We start from the raw sequence: 17946 nt of genomic DNA, 5'->3' as shown, positions 1-17946 counted from the left end.
TATCTGGCCTGTACATATGTCATTAAAAATAAACTCTATATAATAAATAAATATATAAAATAAATAAAATGTTGCCTTTGGATTTCTATAAATAAATTTAACTTTTTTTAAAAAAAAAAATCCTGTATTACTAAGAGGTCTTTACTTGAAATTCATTAAGGGGTGACTCTCAACTGAGCAGTCAAACTGAAAATAAGTCTCTTTTTTCCTGTTTGGATTTTAGACAGACCATACCCTCCATGCCTTTGCTTTAAAAAAAAAAAAAATACAGCGTACACTTGAGCAGGCCACCAGCCAAAATTCTTCATGAGTCAAAGTATGGCAGCTATGCTGATCTAGGATGAAGTATACAACAGACCAAAAAATTTAAAAGCGTGTCTATTTCCCAGCATGCATCAGGCCTTTCCCCCCTTCCTTCGTTCTTCAGCTTCTGCTTTCATTCTCAAACATTCTCACTCTTTCTTTCTCACTCAATAAATCAAGCGATGGGCATAGGCTCTCTTCCAGAAGACAAACCTTTTAAGTGCGGAACACCATCAGCAAGTTTCATCCAAGCCTCCATCATATATTATGCATGCGACATAGTTTGGCAACAGTGGAGCTGATGTGATGACACAGCTAATCAATTAAGAACCCACCGCATGAAACCTTTATAGTGGTTGTTGGTTTTTAAGGGCTCAAGTGAAGGAAATGTCTTTGTCAACTTTGGCTTAAAATATCCTTATATAGTTCAGGGACTTTCTCAGGGTCCACTGGCCTAGGTAAAAAATGTGTGAATTTCTGATGCCGTTTAGTCCTGGTCCCTTCTCTGGGGGTTCCATCTCTATTTAATGCGACATAATATCGTCTTCCAGTGTCCACATGCTTATATAGGTTTGATGAGTATGTATTATACCAGTTCTCTTCAAATTGTTCTCTGAACACACACTCCTGGGTTAATTTATCCTGTAAATATAAGCAGAAAAAAAAGTCATCAGTGGATTATTTTCCCATATATTACTAAACAAGAGTGTTGCATTTGGAATAGAGACAAATAATAATTTTATTTATTTCCTCCTTTATTAACTTTATAAATAACTCAAGGGGATGAACACACACAATACTCCTTTCTCCTCCTATTTTCCCCACAACAACAACCTTGTGAGGTTGAGTTGGGCTATGAGTAACTAGCCTAAATATTTTATTCCTCCTATTGGTTTCCAATTCATTGATTTCTTAAGCATCTGCATCTTTGACCAGCTCACAGCTCTACATTCTTATTACTATACTCCTCCTCAGCCTACTGCCCTTCAAATCTATTGGATTGCAGGATTTTTCACTCAGCAATTTACCAGGAAAAGTCTTATCTAAAAGTCACCTGAGTGGGAAGGCTGAATTAATATGATACATAATTAAATAGAAATTCATTAATTTCTAAATCCTAAACATTTAAACATTAAACCATTTGTTGCTTTAAAAAAATAGGATTTTCCATGTGAAGAGTGTTTCTATAATTATAAAGGCATACATTAAAAAATGCTTAGAATTTATTTCTGCACCTCTCTGCAATGAAGTAAAGGTGACTGTAAAGGTTTCCTCTGTCCAGTTGTTTCCCACTCTAGGGAGTGGTGCTCTGATCTCCGTTTCTTAACCAAGGGAACCAGTGTTGTCTGAAGACATTTCTATAGTCATGTGGCCAGAATGACTATACACGGAGACACATGGTATTTGCATGCTTTTGAACTGCTAGGTAGGCAGTAGCTGGGGCAAGTAATGGGAGCTCACCCGTTGTGCAGCACTCTAGGCTTGAACCCAGGCTGTCAGCTTTCCAGCTGACAAGCTCAGCTTCTTTAACCGCTGAACCACCATTCCCCTCCTCCAAATGAAGTAATAGCATAATATTATGATGCAATATTGCATCAGGGTGGATTTCTCTGTTTACATATAGCAGGGGTGTCAAATTGGCGGCCTGCGGGCCGGATGCGTCACATGAAGGCCACGCCCATCCCAGTTCCGCAAAGGCAAAAAAGTCACAATACATCACGGTACATCATGTGACAAGATCGAGTTTGACATATATAGCATGTAATCTAGATTTCTTGGGATTTTTTAGTAGTTTGTAAAATAGCAAGTTGTAGGGTCCTTAAACCAACAAATTTGAGATATATTCTTTAAGAGGGGGGTATATGATACCTTCAAGATTCTTGCCCCCTAAAGTTGGCTTAAAATAGACATTTTAATAATCCATTGAATGACAATGAAAGAGTAAGAAAACGCTTTTATATTCATTAAGTGTTAGCTCTTAAGAACAACATGTAGCAACTAAAAGAAACCTCTACTATCAAGGAATTAAGAATGTAATGGGAAGAAAAGTTAATGAAGTGAAAAGAAGAAAACAAAATTAAAGTTACTCTGTAACGCAAATGCTAATAATATGCTCCACTTCTTAAATGCAAGACTGTGTTTTGCTAGATGACATATTCTTTGACACTACATTAGCTGCATACAAAGAAAAGCTTTTTTAAATAAAATTCAGTTGCCCAATATCACAGGATTTGATCTACTATTTTTAATAAAAAAAAATAGAAATGCTTAAGCAGATATTATTGTGCCCATGGAGTGAGTATTTCTTTTTTATTTATTTACAGCATTACTATACCATTTCCCATCAAAAAATGTCAAGTGGTTTCCAATATATTTCTATATGAAATGCATGGGGCAACACAATTATAATCCATATATTTTCTTTTCAGTAGTTTCATTTATAGCAACTGCATTGTTTTCAAGGTAATCTCTGATAGTAATTATTTCAGTATCTATATACACTCATTCAAGCTGGTCAAGAAAATGCAATATAGAAATTTTATACATAAAATGATGAATAAAAATGTTTATATTGCATTGTAGATGGTGAACATATGGGCTTATCTGAAAGAGAAACATCCATGTATATTTCCCATAATGAATCCAAGAGCTATTTAGGCAGTGATAGTTGAACATATTTAGTGAGAATGACTACACCATTCCCACCACACAGAGAGAGATTATGTATCAAGAGGACTACAGCTTTCAGTACCACAACCAAGTGGAAGATATCATTCTTCTTACACCCTGCATATGAATTTCTTAAAGGTTACCCATTGAAGGAACAGAGGTATTTGGTCTGATCCAGCACTATTCTTATTATGGTCTTAAACAGCCCTTTCAGTGGTGGGAAATGTCCTTCAAAGACCCAATGAAAGGCAAACAATCTCAGTTCCAGATACGACTTGTGGTGTACACAAGACTTTTCACACTCTGATTTTTTATTGTGCTCTTAAGTTTACACTAATTTTTTTAGGGAGGATTTGCCATCCCATGTCTTTTTCCATCCCCCCCCCCTTCTTAGTAAGCTTGGCTGACCTTGAAAGAAGCAAAGGAAGGGTAGGCCTGGTTACTACTTAGATTAAAACCACAAGGAAATCACAGAGCTGTAGGCTCAACTGGAAAAACACAAAGGACATGGTAAACCTCTTCCACACTGTACCAAAAAAACCCCTACAGTGTGATATCCATGTAATCACCATTAGTTGAGTTTGAGTTTAGGATGTTTACCTTTATGTTAAATTTGCAAATATTTCCATTGTTCTCGCAATTTCAACAATCAAAGTAGTTGTTCATATAATCACTTAATTGTTGTAACTCTCACCATGGACTTCTCAAAATAGCCTCAATATCATATGCTATAAACAAACTTACATATTAAACAGTATGGAGAGAGCAGATCCTTACAAAGGCTTAGATGGATAGGCAATTTACCCATAGTGATTATTACATCTACTTCAACCAAAAATTTTAATAGAGAAAAAGAACCAACTCTGATGTTTCAGTCTCATTGTGCAACATCATTTTTACTGAATTCTACAATAGGTAAAGTTGAATGTGTTCTAATAGCCTCCCACAGCTTATCTAAGAAGAAGAATGCAAGCAGTTTTGTAATCAATCTCTTCTATTTATTTGCTGAATAGTCTTTAAATACAGCACTTGTTGTTCCTTGAACAATTTTTTTAAATTACTTTGAGTTCTTTCAATTGTAAATCCAGATGCTGTATAGAAGTCAAATGCACTGTCAGAGAAACTGGCAAGAAACTTACTTAATTTAATGTGTTTTTTTTATTCTTATTTTCTTCAGTCAAATAAGATCATATAGAGTACACTGCAGAATGCTATCTAATATTAAAAGGGCCATTATATTAAATGACTCTCAGTCTATTCTTGAGTCAGTTATTTACTTTTCCATAAATACTTGATGCCATTATTTGAAAATAAGTTGCATCTGTAAGATAATTTATTTTCTCTTCTAGAAACCTTAAATTAATTACAAACGCTACCAGAGGCTATTATCAGGTTTCCATTTTGAAAATGGAATTGGATTATTTCTACAAAGAATTATAACAGAATACACAATAGGATGATCTATGATAAGACATAGTATCATACGAAGAGGTCAGTTCATGGTTATCCAACCTTTTGACTTGCCTGGCCCACAGTGAGTGAAGAATTGTCTTGGGCCGCATATAAATATAATATAAAATATATAATATAGTTACTGTATATAGATAGCGATAACAAACTTTTTTAAAAAAATGTATTGTGGAGCCACATTACACCAGATGTCCAGGGCTGCATATGGACACACCTGGGTTAGTTTATGTATGTCATAATAAACATGGGATATAATCATAATAAAAGTTTACAAAATTAAAGCTTAAGAGAAAAATAGTTTTTGAATTCCATATTTTGCTTTCCATCTTTTTAATATTTTGTCAGTTCCCAGAGAATATTAGAATTATACAATAATACAGGATACAGTATTTAAAAAAAATTTATAGCCAAATATTTTGTTCCAAAGCACCCCCACTTGCACTATCACCAATGAGCCCCTATACCTCCCTATACTGCAGAAGCACTCTAGTCGTGGAAAATTGGATTGTAGACATTGGATGACTGCTATTCCTCTATTTATGGACACAGCCTTTTGCCATTAGTCAGTCTAAGTACAACATCTCCCACATGTTGATAACTGAATTCAAATTCTTTTAATTAATTGAATATGCCTGTACATAATTATATACTCTTTAATTGTTTTAGATCAAGTTATGTGATCAGTTTTACCATCTATTACAGGACATGAAGTAACTCATTCACTTATTCATTCATTCATTATAAAGAATGAGAGCATCCGTTAACCAGTGGCAAATTGGAGATGTGTAGGTTACATATTATATAGATTCTACTATATAACAGAAATTAATGCATTTTATTTAGATTATGCAGGAAGACACTATTACTTTCTTTGCAGACATATGAGAGCCTCTGGATTTTATGATCTAAATAACCACATCATCAGGTCAAGACTTTAGTTCATAAATACAGAATCACTCAGCAGAATAAATAGCCTGAGAATGGCTGATGCTATTTTTAATTAAATGAACTAATCCATTAATGCCATTAATTAGCATTGAAACTGGAAAAAATCTATCACAAGAACTATTTCTTTTTTAAACCTCTTCCTGTTTTAATAACTGTCATTACATCAATAATCTCAATATTACAAAGTTTTCATATATTAGTAAAAAAAAGTAGAGTATTACAGGGAACATTTTAATTGCATTAAAATTATTATATGTTACAGAAGCAATTTAATGCCTATAGTAGGAAGCTGGATTATAAAATTAACTAAACTTGCAAAAGGAGAGAACACAAGATTTGTATAGAATTACCTTGTTTGACTTACTAAATAAGGATAGAATTTCCTATTAAAGAGATATGTTTGGACTTTCTTGTGTTGATATATAATTCATATTATATAGGCTATATCAGTGTTATCAGTACATATCAACTTAATTTTAATATTGTGAAATTCTAAATTGAAAAATGATACTATAAATATGTAGCTCTAATATAACATTAACATTTTTATTTATTCTTACAAGTCTCTGCTTATAAATATCTTTTTCATTTCTTTATTATTTTGTTTTCTGTTTCTTTTTCTTATGTTCTTAAATAACTACTCAGATAGATAAATAAATCTTAAAAGGTTTATTTTTTGTTTAATTATTAATTCTTAAGTGAAAAAAAAACTAGCCCAGATATGGAAGGTAAATTAATCTGTATTATATTTTAATAAGAGTGTAATTCCAATGGTTAAAGGCTATCAGGCTAGAAATTGAAAGAGTGACTTCTAGTCCCCCCACCTTAGGTACACAGTCAGCTGAGTGATTTTGAGCCACTCACTTTCTCTTAACAATAGGAAGAAGGTATTGACAAACTACTTCCGAAATCTTATCAAGAAAACTATATAAAACTTTAAACTATTTAAATTTTCAACCATTATAGGAATTGAAACACAATTTGGTATTTACGATTCTCCAAAATGTTAATGCAAGTTTCAAAGTGAGAAAGTGCTCATAAAAATATGTATACATGTAGTCATTTAACAATATTAATTGGAACCAAAAACTCCAATCTTAAGCAACATGGTTATAAGTAAACAAAACCATATAATCATGCTGTTTAGGATCCACAGTTCCAGCAATCATTAAACAAGGACCATAAGGTGTGTGTTGTTTAAGCAAAAGGACTTCGTGTGATTGTGATTTCCAACTTCCTGCCGGCTTCGTCACTGACTTTGCTTGTGGGAAGTCAACAAGAAACGTCACAAGCTCTAATCACATGACCATGAGACACTGCAATGGTCCTAAGTGAGAGGATAATTATCCCTCATTCAGTATGTTATAACTTTGAACAGTCGCTGATTTTAAATGATTTTAAACACACCTGTGTTTATAAAAATAATGTTCATGCTAATTTTCCAAATTTTGCATGCAAAAGATGCTTTATTACACATAAATGTTTAAAAAATATTCATAAGTATGCTTTTCATGCATACTCTTGAGCAAAAATACATCCAAAATAAGGAAAATAAGAAAATGTATAAATAACATTTTCTGTTTTAGATATATCTGGAAACAGGCTGTAATAGTATCTGGGATATGGGTTGGAGAGATGTTTAGAAATGGTCAGATAAGAGAAGGCATAGCCTGTAGCTGGATATTGGGTGGAGAAAAAGCAAGAGGTTCAGAAGGGACCCTCCCCAGTTTGTTGAGCTATAAAGGAGACAATAGGAGAAATGTATTTTCAGACACGCAAGATTCTGTTATTACAGCTTTACAATATAGTGGAATTAGCTTTTCTGATCATGTTTTCTGTCTGATCTATCTGGTAAGGCTTAAAAAAGCTTGGCAGGCAGTGAAGCCAATACAGGTAGCCCACAATTGGGACTGGATCTCAGCTGCTAATTGAAGTGTGGTGCCCATGTAACTTCTTTCAGTACTCCTGGTTGTGATCATTAAAGTGATCTCAGGGGTCCAAGCAGAGTCCCAGGTAAGGAAGGAGGGATGCTTCATGGGGGTGGGGGAGAACCTGGGAGGCCACAATCAGGAGCTGAAAATCCTCCCTGCTCAAATCCAAGCAGGATTTTCAGCCCGAGTGAAGAGAACTCACATGCATCCTGCACCAGGCCTTCCAGGGGCTCCCCTATTTGCCTGAGGTATCCCACACTCCTTACATTACTGCCTTATTACCTCTTCGGCCCCTACCTTATTTCAGCTCCCTCTTTTCTCTGTGAGTTGGCTGAAAGCACCTTTTCCAAAGCCATCATAATTCCAGACCATCATTAAACAAAAAGTCATAACTTGAGGAATATTGACACAGGATGGGATAATCTAGTCCTTAAAATTATTTGTGATCAGTATCTTTTCATCTGCATTTTATAACAAATTATCTTTTAAAATCAGTTTCATGCAGAGAGCATTACAATCATCGGCCTGAGACAAAGCTTTGCCTTCTTCAAATACATGACAGTATGGAAAGATCTTAGATTTGTGAGTTGTTTAAGGCTTTTTGAAATTTAATGCTGGCTAATCTAGTAACTGTCAACAATTAATTTTCAGAATTGCCTTGCTCTAAGAAAAATCCATATCCATTTAGTAATTTATGCACAGGAGCTAAGCAGAAATGTGGATAGATAATACAGGCTAGCAAAGTTGCTAGCTTCATATCCTCTACCAGTTTTAATCATGGCCAGTAAATCAAGACTGTAAACCTAATTTTAGATATCATCAAACAGAAAGTCATCTCCAATTTAAGAATGACTGTTGATGCATTGCCTGGAGCAAAAATAAGGTTCTGGGAAAGATACTTTAACTGTTTTTACACATGACTATTTCCCACAGCTATATTTAAAATAGTTTCTTTTTCAAATAAAGTATTCTTTACTATCTAGTGATGCAACATTGGTTTTGACCCGTAGCAACTTCTTCTGGACTGCAGATTCTCTTAATACCTTTTAAGACCTTAGTGCAAAGAAAAAGCAAGCAAAAGATCCATGTGTAATGTTCTAGTTTTTCCTCCATGCATCTCCCATATTTAAAGAGACAATATACTAAGAACACTTGCAGACCCCCAGGCTTTCTGTTTTCCACTTCCTGTCAAGTCAGTTTAAAACTCACCCAGGATTGATCTGATTTGTCTTTATTATTTGCAGCTTTATTCTTATATTGAATTGGTTTAGACATCATCATATCTCTACATTTTCAAGTCTGGAGTTCACAGAGAACACATCCTTATAGTCCTGTTCATTTGTTTTCCTCCATTCCTTGACTCAGCAAGAAAGTACATCTGTATATAAAAAAAGGACTGCCTCACAGCCTACATTATCAACAATCAGGCATGTTAATGTTGCTATCCTCACACAATTTAAGTCAGGGTGGTTTCAGAGCAGTGACTGGTAGGTTATCCCCTCATCAACCATTCTTTGGGTGTTTTGGGACTACAATGGCTATAACTCCCATGATCGGCTAGAAAGTCTGATACAGAATTCCCAGTATTTCTAATACTAGGGAGGAAAATGCTATTTTTAAGCCATAATTATAGTGGGCTGGAGTTGCTTTCTGCAACTTTTAGTTTAACAATCATCTCTATTCATGCAACAACACAAAAAAGCCAATATCCATATAACTAAAAACCAGACTGGAAACAATTACCTGCTTTACTTCTCAATTCAGGAATAACTACATTTACTTTGCTGCATGCCTCTCTCATGTGTAAATTCATCTTCTGTACATTTAATTTCAACTTGGATGACATTATATGTCAATTATTTAATATTTTGTTGGCATTCAATTTTTAACTGAACTGGTAAGTGAAGATATCAGAGAATAGGCAACCGTCTTGCTAGTTATCACATTAGGCTTTCCTGAGCCCAGAAATTTTTATTGCTCAGGCTCTGAATAGCATGCATGCATGCATGCATATGTACATACGTACATACATACATACATACATACATATCTGATCCCACCCTGCAATTCCTCATTAAATAGCCTTCAGATTGTCTCAAAGTCCAAAGCAAGCACTTTAACGTAAATCCAGCGTTTATGAATCAAATAGAAAATCCTATATAATAATCATATGAAATGCAAGAAAAGGATCAGAAAGATTGAGAAAATCAATCAAATAAAAATACATTTAATGCTATTCTAATTTCTATCACTTACTCCAAATGCTCTGTTTATATCCTTTACCATCAAGGTACCCTCTGACTGTCACACTTTTAGTATTTGAGAATGGTCAGGTATAAGCAAAACTAAGTCAAGCAGATTTATTTTTAGAGCCTTTGTCTCATAAATTATATATGTGTGGAGCTACCAATAATGTGGATAGCAAGTGTAATTGTAAGCAAGTGTAATGTGGATAGCATGCTTGGTGGACATGTAAATGACAGTTCATTTAAGGAATCCTTAAGATTGTGGCAAACTAATGATTTGAACAAGAAACAGATCAGTTTCTCAGCAACTGTATTACATCAAAAAAAATGTTTTGCCAATATCTTATTAGGCACCAGTGAAAGTCCACTGACTTCAAGAGAATTTATACATGAGCAATTTAATCTATGTCAAGATAAGGCAGAATTTAAAAGTACATATTCAGGAACATTGATTTCCTGGTTAGGGTTAAGAAAAATGCATAACCACCTGAAGGTGAGATGAAATTTGGGGGGGGGGTGTCCATTTCATCTCACATTGCTTTTAATATGGTTTAGTATCTAAGAATAAAAGATGAATTTGACAAATATCTGGTAATAAAAGTTGATGCTCTGAGATCAAAGAGACTGTTATTGCTTGGTAATTCATTTGACTTCATAGCATCTCTTCTGACCTCAGACTTTGGCAAAAAAAACAACTTTGGGATATTATCTATAAATATAATACTGCAGGCTATATTATTCAGTAAAGTGTGTAAACACAATCCAAGTTACTATGAACTATATCTACTAAAATATGGTGTTATTGAAACTCTACAAGCAAGATGTAAGAACATTGCTATCAAGGCTAACACCTAATCATCACTTTTCTGTCTTGTTAAGGCTTCATAATATACTGAAATTTAGGTTTCATAATATAGTGAACCAATAGGGGGAAGCTTCCCAAAGACAATCTAAGACGTGGGATTTGGAATTCTACTCTTAAAATAGAGAATAAAAGGATTAAGTCCTAATTACACAAAAAAGGCTCCTAGTCCCTCTTATTTCCAAATGTGTGCATGGTTACTAGGAAATAAACCCAATGGACACTGTTGAATTTAATTAAAATGAATATAATCAGCCTATAAAAGAAAGATTTGACTTTCTATCTTTCTGGGTACACCTTGATTTTTCCATGTATCTAGCAGATTCAGCACAACCAATAACCTTATAACTATTGCAGAACTAAGGTAAAATATATTATTATAGTCCACCCTCCTTCTCTAATATAGTAAATCATATATTTTTATTTCTATTTTTGAACTGCAATTATTTGTTGCTTCAAAAACATTCTTAACTATAATTTCAGAGGTTGAAGTTTAGCCAGCTTTAAACCATTGAACATTGTCATCCTGCATAATATTTTGGTTTGAGGCCAGCATTTTTGGAAGGCCTCTTTCTTCTTTTAAAAATGTGCCAATAATCTGCAGTCATCTGAGGTCTTGTGGTATGTCTTGCCTATTAAAAGCATGAGTCTGCTAAAGATACACAAAATACAGCTTAGCTATATTGTGTGTCCACCGGTCTCATGCTTAACTGCTTTGAGTGGTACATCACTTTTAAGTCTGCCTGAGCATTATAGTACAAGTAAAATATATAAATATAGTATTTTTGCTTGATAACATAAAAAATTAGCCAAGAGGTATTTTCAAGATCATCTATTTTTCATTTTTATTACTATATCTAACCTTACTGGCTGAAGAGATTTTTAAATAATTATTTTTTTAAAATATTCCTATCATACGTTTTATGAATACTAGATGATACTAGTTTTCATTCAATTCAAGGCCAGTATTCAGTAGTCACATGCATTTTTGTAGTTCATATACACACACTGCCTATTATCACATACAATATTATTCTACATACCAAAAAAAAAGGAGGACTCAAGAGGAATGTTATATTGAAAATGGAGAACAGAGGATGGTGAAATTATTCTTATTTATAAATAATTGACTTTCTTCTTGAGTGTTCTACATGTTAAGCGGTGAAAGAAGAGCTTCCCTCCTGGGGTCATAGATGCTCCATCAGTGGAGACTTTCAAGCAAAGGCTGGATAATCCTTTCCCTGGAATGATCAGAACATTCCTGCCTACTCATTCATGAGAATACAGACTCAGAGATACTGCGTGATGGGCTTTAACAAGTCCAGGGTGTTTTCCAACATGCAGCTGACTTTGACTTTTTATTATTATCAATATCAACAAGGACAAATTGAGATGGTTGGATGTCTTTTTTTTATGTTAGCCCTTTGAGGCTATCTAAGACTCCAAGGGTCCTTGGTGCTCTCTGAACTTGCTTGTTTTCTTGCAGAGGTTTCATTATCCAAACTAGGTAATGTCATCATTGCCAGTAAGGAGTGTGGTTTTCTGTCAGTTTATATTCTAGTGGCTTGCCCTTTCAGTGTTGATGGGGGTTCTTAAAGATTCTTTGGTTGGGCTGTTTACTGTTAGATTCTCTGGCAGTTTCTTGATTAGGCTATTGTTTATCCCAATAATAGAACACAGAATAATAGAGTTGGTCTGATGTTAATTTTGGAGTTAATCTATGCTGATCTGGGTCTGATTGCTGATGGAGAGATGCTTAGGTCCTTTTGTTCCCTTTTTGGTTGGTTGATTGTCCCTTTTCCATAGTCTATAGATGTTGTTAATGTCTGTGTGTCTATTGATAGCTAATTTGTCAGAGTGCCTGGCTTCTAGAAATTCCCTGGCGTTCTTTGGACTTGGCTTGGTCTAGAATAGTCACATTTTCCCAATTGAAACTATGGTTAAGTCTGTCTATATGTTGTGAAATTAAAGAGTTTTCATCATGTCTTCTGACTGCTAGTTGGTGTTCATGGATGCGTTCTGCTAGTCTTCTGTCTGTTTGTCCTACATAGTAGTTGTTGCAGTTATTACATATGTATATTATGCGGCCGCGCGGGCGGTGTTGGGAGGGACTCGTCACTCCCACGTTACGCCGCTTCTGCGCGAGCTGCATTGGCTACCGGTGGCCTTCCGGGTGCGCTTCAAGGTGATGGTTATCTTTAAAGCGCTCCATGGCACCGGACCTGGTTACCTCCGAGACCGCCTCCTGCCACAGATTACCCCCCACCGACCTGTACGCTCTCACAGAGTGGGTCTCCTCAGGGTACCGTCGGCCAGACAGTGCCGGCTGGCGACCCCAAGGGGGAGGGCCTTCTCTGTGGGAGCTCCCACCCTCTGGAACGAACTGCCCCCNACGTGGTTGTTCCAGCAAGCGGGACTGGCCTAGGGGATTTTATAGGGGTTTTAATTACTTTTAAATTTGACATTCTCAAATATTTCATTTTAATTAAATTTTAACTAGGTGTAATATGTTAGCTTTTTATCATTTGTCAGCCGCCCTGAGTCCGAAAGGAGAAGGGCGGGATATAAATACAATTAATAAATAAAATAAAATAAATAAATAAATAAATATTATAGATGATTAAATGCAGTTATTACACATGTATATTATAGATGATACAATTCTTGTTAGACAAGAGACATAGCACCATATTGTTCCTGAATCTGTTTCTATTATTCAGTTTGACCATTAAAGGTTGAATGTCAAGAAGATGACAAATGGATTTTAATGTCTAATAACTGGAAGAGGGCCTTCTAAAAGTTGGAGGTAAATTGAGATCCGCAATTTGAGATTATGACTGACTAGGTTTCTGCACCTAAAAACATGTTCAAAACGTTATGTGCTTTTTCCTAAGCCAATGGGACCCCTTGCAAGGAATGAAATGAGCCATTTTTCTAAACAAATCTACAATCCCTAGAATGCCACTATAAATTTATGTGGGGTGGGGTAAGTAAAACCCATTGAAATGTAATCCCAGGTCATAAAGAGGAACTCAGAGGGAGAAGCAAGTCACTGAGTTTTCCATGAATAGACTTTGCTCAGCATCAAACATGATAGGATGAAATGTAATCTCTGTCATCATTCTCATAGTTGACCATGAGAACTATCTGAGCACCCAATGCAGTTTTAAACACATCCCAATGTCCAGTTCTATTATCATGACATTGTTATAAACCTTCTCTCCTTAAAGAAAGGGGAACATATAAATGGCTATTGTGAAATACTGCCCTTTCAGATATGTAAGGTGAAGAACCATCCTGCAGGGCTCCCTGGATATTATCTATCCAAGACCTGGAGTAAGCATCCTGTTGTTGCTACACTTTCATTTGATCTGCAAGATCAACATCCTGCCTCTCTGCCCCAATCTTTCAGGAGGGTCTAACTCCTGAGCAATGGCAAAGTTACAGCAGGGGGAGATTATCATATTCTGGTTTAAGTGACAGGGCATTTAATAGCCTGATATTGTGAGGGGAAATAAGATACAGGAATTGAACTGGGAGAACAACTGTGTCCACCTAATCTTGCAAGTTCTTCTTTTTGCAGAACTTCCGAATTCACATGGTCTATGCATATTTGTACTAGGTGTCCTGCCCTTCCAGGAAGTGTCTCCATTGCTGGAATGCTGCTTTCATATAATTGTGTTCAGCTGATAGAAGCAATCTAGAATAAAATGCATATGACAAGGGATCCATCCTACCCTCCTGTGTCTGGAGAACTACTTCAAGCCACCATTTCTAAAGCATTAGCTTGCATCATGAATTGGAAAGTGATGTTTGGACATCTGAGTAGGAGCTGTAATGAGAAAAGGTCTTTCAATTTCTGAAATGCTGTTTGCTTCTGAGTAGACCATAAGAATCTATGTCTTAACTTTAGATGAGTGTTATGCAGTTTGCAAAATTATGAATTCCCAATTAGCAAATTAGGAAAACCATGAAAGATGTAGATCCTTCACATTTTGAGGTAATTGCTGTGAAAATATGGCTTATACTTCTAAAGCAGAGATCTCCAACCTTTTGGGCACCAGGAACCGGTTCCATGGGAAGAGGTTTTTCCGCAGACCGAAGGGTGCGTGGTGCTCCCTGCATCCCGCAGATGGGGCTGTGTGGATGGTTACTGGCATGCCGTGGTCCGGTACCAGTCTATGGACCGGGGGGGGGGTTGGGGATCCCTGTTCTAAAAGATCCATTTGTATGGATCCAGCAGAAATCCTGTAACTGAAATCATCAATTTGGGGTAGATCAATCACAATTTCTCCAATGTAGCAAAAAAAAACCCCAAACTTATGTTCGTGGAATCTTTTAAAGATCTTTCTAGCTCGGGTTGTATGTCAGGAAGGGTCTTTCAAAAAAAATCAGTATGTCAACCAAATACACTGCAACATAGTGGCCCAAAATATCAAAAACTTTTAATTCATCTGAATCATGAATAATAAAACTCTACTGAAAAAGGCCATAGTAATAGACTCTTGCAAGACTGATTATATTGTTCCATCCTTTCCTTTTATACCCCTGGGAATCAGGGAGCAGCCAGTGTGACTCTTTTCCTAATACTCTCTCTTTTCTCAAAGCTCAGGGCAAACTTCTGCACATTTTCTTTTTGCAATAGTTTCTGAAACTTTTCCCCAAGATCATCTCCATGGCTCCCTACATTTTACATGACTTTAGTAACCACGTTGTTTGAGTGTCCGTAGGTCTTTAAAAGTCTAGCACGGAAGATGGAACTTACAACAATAAACTATTTCAACCCAGACTAGATTGCTAATGGATACGTGTCATTTGGCAAGTGTCAATATTGCAGTGTCAGCATCCAGCCACACTTCAGCTTTGGCACCCAGAATACCACACACCCCCAAGCTTTTTTAACCCAATAACAGTATGGTATTTGAAACAAGCCAACACCTTGAGCGCTATTTGCTGACATATGCTTCAAGAACCCAGGAGGAAAGGAAAATATGCACCAACTCCAGACCATAACAGTATTTCTGCTACTGTTGGCAGTTGTTGAAATATAGGTATTAATTATGCCAGTGTCAACAAGACCCTAAAGGATCATGAATATTAGATGATACATTTCATTGAAACTAATGGAATTAGATCACAGCCACTTTTCATTGCATTGCAGTTTAGCAGTAAAGCCCATCTTCTGTTGACAGCATTTCAAGCCAATTCTTATAGCCTTGGGGGACAATGCCCCAGGCATTTCTCCTATGCAAGCCCCACCAATGGAAATAGGAATTTCCACAGCATATGGCCCAAACACACCACTGTAAAGTACTTCAACAACAAAAAAAGCTTCTGTACTTCAAAATGTCCATAGGTACCTATTGCAAAATCAACTGAGGAAGGAAAGATACCCACTCAGATTCAAAATAAGTTACGTACCAAGCCAATTTCATCAGTAATATAAACCAGTTTCAAGTCTTTGGTTATGACATTGTCTTTTTTGAGTGCCAGTTTGTTTCTATGCAAACTTAATTTCAGAACTAATATACTTCAGACAGCCAATAGTTGTTTTCAATCTTGTTACACAATTAGATGATATTGCTAATTTACATATTTTTCATATGTTATATTGTAAGGCAATTTCTAATATGTAACAATGAATATATTACATAAGTACAATTGCATTTCTGCATGCCATCTTTTTGTCTTAGAAGGACTCTTGGAACTGGGCTGTAAGTCGCCCAAAGTTGCTTCAAAATGAAATGGGCGGCAAGTAAATTTAATTAATAAATAAATAAAGCTGCAATAGAACCTGGGTTTGGTAATTTTTCTATAGACCAAACTTTTTCATTTTTTCAAAGAAAGGTATCCTAAAATACCTATTTTTAAGTATAAGCTTTTTTGTCCCTGCAAATTCTTAACATTCTCCCCTTCAAATCATCAAATATTTAGAAGGGATATATAGTTCCACAAAAAGAGGAATGGAGATCTGACCCTATTTAATATTTCTTCCATTTACTTACATTTTATTTCCCTCATTCAAATTACAACATTTTTTAAGAGCACTTGAACAACTGGGGAGTTTTCTTTTGATCTTTCACAGAGTTGCAGAGAAAATTCTGAGAGGTCACAGAATTCAGATGTATTGATAAAATTTGCAAATACAGAAATGAGTGGTGGTATACCACTATATGAATAAACACAGGAGAATGTAGAACTCAATTCTTATAAATTTATTGTCTTTTATTCATACCTGTAAATGTTCCTGTGCTGGATAGGATTTTTGAGAACTGAATTACACTCATTTAAATGACTCTAGGTTAGGAAAGGCCAAATTAAGTTGAGGAAGAAATACAGAGAGTGAGAGTGGTCTTCAATTGATTTAGTTCTCCTCAATTGACTGAATACTACAGTACTACTTTTGATAACACAATTACATAACTTCATGCCAGGGCAAAGCAGTTTTTCCTCTGACTGCCTGTCTGTACGAATTTCTATTCAGAAAGAAATGAGGCAAACGTGCATTCTGGTCTCACATTTTCCAGTTTAGCTCCATGAGCTCCATGAGCCAAACTTTAACAATGAACTACATCCCACTAAACTGGCAGTCCTTCTTTATACTAAGGATACATCTTATCTACAATACAAGTAGAATTAAAGCAGAGAATTCAAGCCTTTGCCCCCATAATGTAGACATCACAACTTAATAATCATCATTCCAAGACAAAAACAGACATCATTATTAAAACTATGTTAGGCATAATAATCATTTGAAAATGATATCAACACAGGACAAATCAAGGCCCTTAAATACCCGGTCCTATTTGGAGGCAAACAAATAAGCACTTTCACTAGTCCGAAAGATGGCTAACATGGTTTTATATTTACTAGTAGAAAAGAAAGTGCTATATGTCTCTTGCCATAATCATTTATAATGGTAACGCGACTAGGCTTCTGATTTCTTCAGAGATGGTTTTCAGTTACCATGGAAAAAAGATACTGAATCAGCCCTCAGGTTTTTCAGCCCAATATTTGGCTTAAAATTGGACATGAGAGCACAAATGTGGAGCTGAAACAATACATCTTTCACAATGGTCTCCAGAATAACTGGAGAACAATCCATGCTATTAAACAGTTGGTCTATGGAAAACCATTCAGTTCAGCCAGCTACTTTTCCAATGTCCCTTGCATGCCACATCAGCTTCTCCCAACTTACATTTGATTCCCTGATACCTATACTAGTGTTCTATAATTGTGTTTCCCTGTTTGAGAAACATTGTTCTAGAGCATGATCAATTATGATTTTGCCCAGTGTGGGAAATTGAAATTGTCCTGCACTGTATGTCCTGCCCTTTTTCCATGGCCTGCTGCATGCATTTAATAACTCTCTAACTGCTTAATTGCTTTGGTAGGATGAGGAAAAAGTTCTTTTACAGGCCCGTTTATCTTCAGAAATATCATGGCACGTAGCTATATCTTGTAGTATAACCATTGCTATTCTGGGGCTAATAGCTTGCACTCTTTGTGTGTGTGT

At 35.7% G+C, this 17946-nt stretch overlaps 1 protein-coding gene across 1 annotated transcript in view; it reads right to left on the bottom strand.

The window, feature by feature from the left end:
* Positions 1-537: 537 nt before the first annotated feature.
* FGF9 (fibroblast growth factor 9) overlaps positions 538-17946 on the bottom strand; it is a 36020-nt gene continuing 18611 nt past the window's right edge. The window contains exon 3 of the mRNA XM_015814879.1: positions 538-945. Within this exon, the coding sequence (XP_015670365.1) occupies positions 700-945 (246 nt within the window). The 3' untranslated portion in view covers positions 538-699. The remainder of the gene's footprint in view (positions 946-17946) is intronic.

This window comes from Protobothrops mucrosquamatus, unplaced genomic scaffold (genome assembly GCF_001527695.2).
Source record: "Protobothrops mucrosquamatus isolate PMUCROS unplaced genomic scaffold, P.Mucros_1.0 scaffold291, whole genome shotgun sequence".
In the NCBI taxonomy this organism is placed as follows: domain Eukaryota; kingdom Metazoa; phylum Chordata; class Lepidosauria; order Squamata; family Viperidae; genus Protobothrops; species Protobothrops mucrosquamatus.
The sequence above is the reverse complement of the archived record's forward strand: the minus strand, read 5'-3'. Positions and strand labels throughout refer to the sequence as shown.